Below are 9382 nucleotides of genomic sequence, written 5' to 3'. Positions count from 1 at the left end.
AAGTTTATGTGTGGGTTCTTCCACTTCTAAGCTTGATTTTCCTCATCTGTTTAAAAACAAAAAAGATAACATTATCTCCCTAAACCCAGAGAAAGTATTATATACCTGAACTTTATTAACAATATAGTATTAACTGACGCAAACTCCTTTTAAAGATATTGAAAGCCATATAGTTTAATAATACGTTGAAGTGTTAATAAGCTTAGAATTAAAGGAAGACACCTTCAGTATTATGTACAAATTAGTGGGCTATCAATTGTTTGTATTAGGATTTTTTCTGTTTGCCATTTTTTCTTGATATTTTCTAGTTGTTATATTCCCAAGTATTCTTAAAAGTACACCGTTTCGATTTGCTTAAAAGTGATGGTGTTTCATTCTGTGGCATAACGTAATTTTCAGGTGAATTCATTACTCTGGGTTATAACCTCACCAGATTCCGCAGGATTCTGAGAGGGGAGAAAACTATAGTTTCCTTTCGTATGCCAGTTTATGGTGGCTAGGATGTCTTCCCCGTTCTTACACCAAAGAAGGGATTTGCGTCCAATCCGGAAAGGGCAGAGCTGAGTCGTATTATCCCGCTCCTTTTCCCAGGACCGTCCTTCGTGCTTTCCCTCCTACCGCAGTCTCACCTCCTCCACACCCGGTGAGCTCCCGCCGCTGCGCCTCCAGGGCCCCGCCCCCCCGCGTCTGCGCTCTCGCGAAGGGGTGGGGCGGCGGCGCTCTGACACCTGGCGGCCGCGGGGGGCGGGCCGAAGGCGAGCGTGGGCTGGGATTGGCTGGGGCGGCGCGGGGAGGGCGGGGTGGAAAGAGGGGAGATGGTTGTAGGGCTTGTGTTGGTGCGGGAGCCTGGGCGGCCTTAGGGGCGCGGAGACTCGGCGGGGGAGGGAGGCGGCAGCAGCATGGCGGCCGGGCACGAGCCGCCCAGCCCTCCTTTTCCCGGCTGTCGTCGCCGCCACCGCCGCCGCCGGAGTCGCTGGGACCCTTTAGTCTGCGTGTGTTAGTTGTAAGCCCGCTGCCTCCCCGTCAGTCCTCCGGTCTACCCTCCCTCCCTTTCACCGCCACTGCCAGCCCGAGTGTCGGGCCGGCGGGCAACTCCCACTCCCACCCCACCCCACCCACAAGCCCGCGGGCCGGGACCATGGAGGACGTGAAGCTGGAGTTCCCCTCGCTCCCACAGTGCAAAGAAGACGCCGAGGTGAGTCTGTCAGTGACTGCCACGCAAAGGCCTCCCCCTGTGGCTCCTCAGCCGAGGGGCGACCCCAGGCCCCAACCGTCGAAGCCTCCGGCTCCCCGGAGTCCTGTTGCCTCTTGAGGGCGTCCCGGGACCCAGGGGCGGAGCCTCGCACTCCGGGGCTGTCAGCCCAGACCCCGGTCACTGAGTTCCTCTTCTCCTCCTGAGTCTCCGGCGCCGGAGCCGGGTCTGGTCAACTGAATTCAATGAGATGAGCAAAAACAGCCCTTTCCCCCCAGGTTTGGCGTCGAGGCCTTACTTGGAGTAAGGTTCCCCTTTTATTGCCAAAACAATGCGAGGGTAATGTTTTTAATCTTTTGAGGGGTAATCTTTGGTGTCGTCGATTCACTTGTGGGACACACGGCCCCACGTGTGGAATAGACGTGGGCCCTGAACTTGCTAAGTGTGCCTTCAAAAAGTTTCCCCGAAGTAGTTGGTTTGTTTTGGTTTGGTTTGGTTTTTGGTGTTTTTGAGGCAAGCCGTGACCAGCAGAGTAAATGTCACAAAGCTAGCTCGTTCGAATCTGAAAACTTCAATCCAAAACCTTGCCCTTTGGAGAGAAGTTAATATGGGGAATAAAATTCTTTATAACTTGTTCTCCTGATTTCTAATTTGGGGTTCTTTTTACCCCACCTTACTTCTTCCTTCCCTAACGTTTGTACTGAGTTTTTTCCCATCTATTCCTAGTTTGGAATACTTTATGGTATTGCAGAATACTAAATTAGAATTTTTCTGAAGACTCAGTTATAACAGAACAATGATATTCAGATATGCTTTAGTAGGATCCAGAAAGAAAGAAATCTAAAATCTCTATTTTTAAGAGATCATTCAGTTTATACCAAATATTCATTCTATTGAATGTCTTCATTTGTGGTTCACGTTTTTTATTGGGGGCGGATCTTTTGCTTGTGATAATAATCCTTGAGAATTTCATGTTTTAAGAGTAGACTCTTAAATAGGAAAAAAAAGTAGAATTTAGGTTAGGTTAAAAATGAATTTACACTTTTTTCTTTGTTTCATATGGAATAATGTGAATGAGGAGCATGCTTTTATATCCTCAAAATGATTCAGAAATTTCATCACTGGAAGCAACCTTAGAAATAATGTAGAGCATTCCTACTTTTAAAGTGAAGAAATTGTAGCTTACTAAGAATAAATGATATGCCTAGCACAAGACACAAGTGAGGACCTTGGTCTCCTCATTCTTAATTCATTGTCCTTTTTACTACACCTCAATTCTTCCCTGTTCTAATCTTAATAGTTCTAGTTTAAAATGTTTACAGACTTTGTATTTAATCTTTTATTGTGTAAATAATATATCTTATCTTTGCAAAGATTATAAAATCTTACGAGGAATATAGCTTCTTTTCTGTGTCGGACAGAAGTAATGCTTTTAAACCTAGTACATAATGATATTATCTGCTGAAAGCCAGTTCATTCCTTATTTCATAGCACTGGATGTTTGTTATCTCTCGGTTACAAGTGACAAAAACCAGAGGAGCTTAAGCAAAAAAGAAAAGAAGTAACTAAATCCAGAAAGTTTGGAGTGCAGCTGGTCTCAGGGACTTGACTAGATAGTATTATAATGCATCAGAGCTGCCTCTGCCTTTCATTAGTGCTTGTCTCTACTTTCTGTCAGTGTCTGTTCTTTTTCTTGGGCTTCTGCACAGGTATGGAGTTTGGCCATTAGTTGCTCGAGGGTCATATGCTTACAGCATACACACTGAGGAACAAAAGTGCCTTTCTCTAAGCTTCAGTGTTTAAAATCTAGAAGATTGGCCCAATTTAGGTCATATGCCCATCCTTTGGATCAGTCAAGAGAGCCAGGAAGGGGTGAATACAGTGAGGGGTCCAGTCTAGGTCAGATACTCACTCTGGGCTAGGGGAGTGAAGCTTATCATTAGTAGCCCTCCCACCAAAACCATAGGAGCATTTCATAAAAGATGGAGGATGCTTTCTGGACAGACAAAACTGTAAATAACCATTAAATAGAGCATATAGTTACTCATGAAAAACTGACTAATAAAACAATGTAATTTTCTAATTTCCAGTGAGATACATAAAATGGCAAACAGTTTTTCATGGTTATGGTGACCAGCCAGCATAGTTCCTCCACATAGAAAGCACTACCAATCACAATCCAAATCTTGCTTAAGTAAAAAAAAATTCAAGTACAGAGATTTCAGTGAAAGCTCTTAATGATTGTTGTGATCAGGCTATGGTAGCTTGATGATCCTGTCACTTCTATAAAAATATTACTTCCAAGTTTCGTGAAATACTGGTTAGAGCACTCTTTACAGGATAGTTGTTAGCAGAAATTTAGCTGTGTTTAGATGGGTTTCCAAAAAGATCATCATTCCTTTAAAACTGCTGTGATTTCCCATTGTTTTTTTTTTTTAAACATCTTTATTGGAGTATAATTGCTTTACAATGGTGTGTTAGTTTCTGCTTTATAACAAAGTGAATCAGCTATACATATACATATATCCGCATATCTCCTCCCTCTTGCATCTCCCTCCCACCCTCCCTATCCCACTCCTCTAGGTGGTCACAAAGTACCGAGCTGATCTCCCTGTGCTGTGCAGCTGCTTCCCACTAGCTAGCTATTTTGTAATTAATATCTGCCATCTTTGTGGCTGTGATTCAGTTGTATCGCTTTTCATGGTTATTCATTTCCTCTTTTTTTTAAAAAATGAATTTTATATTGCGAGTTCATTGGAACCTATCTGTTTGAATTATTTCTGATCTAGGTTTAAGGTATGTTCCACCGGAGAGAAAATGCATTTGCTTCTCCCAGGAACCCATGGACACTTTTTACCCAAGACCACTTGACATTAAATTTTCACTTGGCCTCACAAAGATAATTGCATTCTAATGCCAAACCTTAGTGAAGACCAGATTGGTTAGGAAGACCCCACCCCACTACTACCACCACCACCACCTACTCAGAACCAAAGCTAGGAAAGGCAAGAGTACTCATTTTTATGGGGATGAAGTGAGGCCCCACTCCCACCACTTTATCTTTCACTTAGGGTGTTGCCCTCTGGGGGTCCCAGCTTTTTGGTCATGATCTGACTTTGAGCAGGTCCTAGGCTTTGTCTCATGTGCCGTGCCATTTAAAATTAAGTCCGCCTGGAGGGGTGGGATAGGGAGGGTGGGAGGGAGGGAGACGCAAGCGGGAAGAGATACGGGAATATATGTATATATATAACTGATTCATTTTGTTGTGAAGCTGAAACTAACATACCATTGTAAAGCAATTATACTCCAATAAAGATGTTAAAAAAAAAAAAATTAAGTCCATCATGAGGATGTGGAACAACTAGAACTCCCATACATTCCTGGTGGGAGTGTAAATTGCTCTTCTAAAACTTTTGACAGTGTCTAGTAAAGCCAAATATAGGCCTACTCTGTGATTTAGTCATTCCATTGCCACTTATATATCCAAGAGCAATAAATGCATATGTCCACCAAAGAGCATATAAAAGAGTTTTCATTGCACCTTTATTCATAATTGCCAAAACCTGGAAGCTACTTAAATCTTCACCAACAGGAGAATGAGTAAATTGTGGAATATTTATACAATAGTATACTGCACAGCAGTGAAAAGGAACAAACTACTGACATACACAACAACATGGATGAATCTCACAGACATTAAGTTGAGTGAGATAAACCAGACATAAAATAGTACTGCTGTATGATTCCATTTACATGAAGTTCCAGAACAGACAAAACTAAAATCTATAGTGATGGAAGTCAGTGGTCACCTCTGAAAACGAGATATTGACTGAGAAGAAGAATGAGGGAACTTTCTGGGATGATGGAAATCTTCATCTGAGTGGTGATCATATGGGTATGTATGTTTGTAAAAATTGATTGAGCTCTACATTGAGATTTGGGCATTTTAGCACCTCATTATAAGTTCTTTTATACCTACATTTTAAAAGAACAGAAAGAAATATAAGGCCATGAAAAGACTAGCAGATCTTCTCAGTATGCTGTGTTTCAGTGCTTACTACCCTTGCTGGTTTTGTGCTTTCTTGTGTTTATGAGTGTGTGTCTCTCTGGGGATTTCCCTCACTTCTTAGTTCAGCTATGCATTTAAAGATACCTTTAAAAATATATTTTAACAGGGCTTCCCTGGTGGCGCAGTGGTTGAGAGTCTGCCTGCCGATGCAGGGGACACGGGTTTGTGCCCTGGTCCGGGAGGATCCCATATGCCGTGGAGCGGCTGGGCCCGTGAGCCATGGCCGCTGAGCCTGCGCCTCCGGAGCCTGTGCTCCGCAGCGGGAGAGGCCGCAACAGTGAGAGGCCCGTGTACCACACACACACAAAAATATAATATATATATATATATTATATTTTTTTTAACAGTCATTTCATAGATGGTTTCTCAGGCTTTATAGTCTGCTTCTACTACATTGCCGAGACCATTTTTCAAGATTAAAAATGAAAAATGTATTTTGTTTCTCTATTTTAAAAAAAATGCTGTCTTTGTAGGAGTACTATTCTCTCTTTCCATTACAGAGATACATTTCTACCTTAGATATTAAAGATACTTTTGTGACTTGGGGAATCTGGATGGAGGGTAAAGGGAATTCCTTGTACTATTTTTTCAACTTTTCTGTAATTCTAAAATTATTTCAAAATAGAAAGTTTTTTTTTTAAAACTTTTTGCAGTTTTAACTTTAGAAACCTAATTACTGTTTATAATTCTGAGTTTTAAGCAACCAAGCTAGAAACTTTTGGAATGTAGTCCATTTACAAATGAGGACTATCTGTACTATATTTGATTCTTCATTTCAATTCACTGTATTGCTTTTTTCTTTTTCTTTTAAAATATTTTCTGTCTTTTGCCATTTTGTATTATTTTCCAACTTCTTTATCTTGGTCTGCATTCCAAGAATGAACTCTGTACTTTGGTGAAGTGTATCTGTAAAGAACTTGAACTAGACAGAATCTTAAGCCCAAGTGAGATATGGGAAAGGCTGTTTGATGAGCATCTGGCAGTTTAGATCAGGAATGGCAAATAAATACTTATCACATTCTGTTCTTCTTTCATCATTGCAGATATTGCTCAATGACCACAGCACTCTTTCCTTCCTTGAGTCTTTCTCCACACAGGGTTTTAGCTATCTACTGCCAGTTGATTAGAGTTGGCACGAATGACAAAAAGTGTATTTGACATCTCTGATTTAGAGGATCATTTTTGAGAGAAACTTCTGGAATACCTATCCTTATAATTATTGAACTATTCCATCCATTATAAAGTAACATAATCATAATTTTGGAAGCCCAGTTATTTAAAGAATTACCTTAATCGTTGTTTCTTGTCACTTAAATTTTTAGGTGCTTGTGAAGCCAATTGAATCAGCTGTTTTTATAGAACATTCTATAAGTATAATGTATTTTTAAAAAATCCATACACTTGTATATCACATCTTTAACCTTTAATTGGGTGACTTTTTCATAATGTTATTTACTTTTCTTTTGTTTTCCTTCCATTTTTAAGGAGTGGACCTACCCTATGAGACGAGAGATGCAGGTATGACAACCTTCTCATTTATTCCAGCCAGCCCGTGTTACTGTTACTATCATTGTTAAATAATTTAACCTAATTTCACAAAGGATTTGAGTCTTGTTGACTCATGATCTGTAGGTTCATCACTGAGTATTTTAAATATTAACATATTTAAAGTTGATCATGGCTCTTAAAAAGATGGGAGATGAAATTTCTATCTTAGATTAGAACCATGGACATAGTAATATATGTTTGTACTTAATGAGTCACTTTGTCTTTCTTCATCTGAAAAATTGGGTACAATATTTGTATTATTTCTGAAAGCAGTTTACTTTCTGTGTTTGTCTAGCTTAGATAAACTCAGGAGAGTTGACTGTAAAGCACATCACCCTTTTGACTAATTGCTCATCTTCGTGTCTGATTCCCAGTCAACTTTCATAGTGAAGTTCTCCAGAAGATTGAGTTGAATACTCACAGTATGGAATGAATGAATTAGTGATAGCTAACCCACATAGCAGTACTTTTTTTGTTTTGCATTTCAACTTTGCTACTCCCAAGATCAAGCAATGTCTCCCCTTCTCAGGAATCCCTTGACTTCTAAAAATCTGTTTCCTTTCTCTTTTTGTGAAAATTCACTTTTTAAAAATCTGTGATTACCCATGGGGCATTTTACTTGGTGCTATGGGGAATGCAAATATGAGTAAAATTTAGTTTCTGTCCACAAGAAGCTATTAGAAGAAATCACACCTATACACAAATAATTCTGATGTCCCATAGAACTGAACTACAAAATTATATTAGTATATAGAGTATGATACATACTCTATATACTAAAAACTTTCTATATTGAATTCACATAGAATTCACACTGAAAGCTTTCTATATTGAATTCACATAGAATAAATTTTAATTCACCATTCAGAAGTTACTTATTTAAATTGCTGAAACTGTCAATAGTCTTTCTTTTTAAGCTTTGCAAAAATACTTTACATAGGTAAAAGTTGTAATTGTTTTATCTTGTACTACTTTTGATTTGACTGAATAAGGTTTTGTGTAATTCCAAAGGGATGATTTTCTTTATACCTATTTTATTTCTAAACTATAATAGAGAATAGAAATAAAATTACAGGTGTTTTAGTAATCTAAAAGACAACAATACAATATAGTAATTCTACTCAAACTGCTTATAAAAAGCACAATGGAGGGCTTCCCTGGTGGCGCAGTGGTTGAGAGTCCGCCTGCTGATGCAGGGGACAGGGTTTCGTGCCCCGGTCCAGGAAGATCCCACATGCCGTGGAGCGGCTGGGCCCGTGAGCCATGGTCGCTGAGCCTGCGCGTCCGGAGCCTGTGCTCTGCAACAAAAAAAGCTCTATGGAAGTTCAAATATCTGACTTTTCAGAACTACATTTCAACTTTAAATATGTCATTTGATTATGTAAAGCACATCTGCATTTCTCTTCCCAGTCATTTGCTCAGTGTGGCTAGAAAATACTCCCTAAATAACAAGCTTTTTAGCAAATTATTATAACAGCTATGAAAACACTCAGCTAATCCACTTATATGGTACATATTTTGTATAGATTTAAATTGCTGATGGTAAATAGCTCAATTTTTTTTCCTAGGAAATTTTGCCTGGATTGTTTTTAGGCCCATATTCTTCTGCCATGAAAAGCAAGGTAAGAACTTTAGATTAGATTCATCAAGAGACCTTATTAACCAACTATTTGGAGTAAAATTTTTTGGTAGAAAGAGTATTATTTGAGGAAGGGTGCACCGATATTGCATATTAACAGTAGTTGTCACTCTGGAGCACCTAGTTCTTTCCAAATTTTACTAGACCAGTGATTCTCATGTTTAACCACAAATCACAAATGAGTTTTTGTATTTTTTTTCCTCATGAAATCCATGTATTTAAAAGACTTACTGAAAACTGACCTTTAATAATTTATTTACCCTCTAAGATACTAGACATCTGTAATTGCTAATCATAGTTTCTGAAAAATATGAGATACAATTAAATCCTAAAATAAGGTTATTTAACATTTTAGTTAAAGGGTAAGAGAGTGTGCGTGCACAAGTGTATACGAATGCACTCATACACACCCACACATTTTAATTGAAGTGACTCAAATCTTCTGTTCTTCCAGACTATAGAGGTCTGGATGTTCCAGGTTGTAAAGTATTGTACTATATATCTAGATGTCCTATATAGTTAACCTGAAATGTATTTCTTCAGTTACACAGTTAAAAGGGTAGATCTCATTCAAATATATGTAACAGTGTTATTGTCACTTCTAGAGGATTCAGCCCTATGAATTATGGCAGTGCTAATTCTCTTTGAATTATAATGTGAAACATTGTGTCACAAATGTTTTCCCTAATAACCTGCCTATTTAGAAGTCAGTGTTCTTGTGTATGATACTTACCTGCAGTAGGTTTTATAAAAACTGTAGAATTTAAAGCTTTTATGAAATAATTTGATGTATTTACGAATTTTAGGTGATTGAGAGTTTTTTAAAGTTAATGTCATTCCTTTTGGTACTGGAAGGCTTTTTGACTGTTGAGGACTATCTAAGAGTAACCCTAGTCATTTTGATGGCTTACAGCTAAGTTGGAAAGATGGGACG

At 39.0% G+C, this 9382-nt stretch overlaps 1 protein-coding gene across 1 annotated transcript in view; it reads left to right on the top strand.

The window, feature by feature from the left end:
* The first annotated feature begins 871 nt into the window (after positions 1-871).
* STYX (serine/threonine/tyrosine interacting protein) overlaps positions 872-9382 on the top strand; it is a 31729-nt gene continuing 23218 nt past the window's right edge. Inside the window, exons 1-3 of the mRNA XM_082647970.1 lie at positions 872-1195; positions 6747-6779; positions 8378-8431. Of these exons, the coding sequence (XP_082504096.1) occupies positions 1139-1195; positions 6747-6779; positions 8378-8431 (144 nt within the window). The 5' untranslated portion in view covers positions 872-1138. The remainder of the gene's footprint in view (positions 1196-6746; positions 6780-8377; positions 8432-9382) is intronic.

This window comes from Grampus griseus (assembly GCF_964374135.1).
Source record: "Grampus griseus genome assembly, chromosome: 2".
NCBI lineage: Eukaryota > Metazoa > Chordata > Mammalia > Artiodactyla > Delphinidae > Grampus > Grampus griseus.
This window is presented reverse-complemented; position numbering and strand designations above follow the sequence as displayed.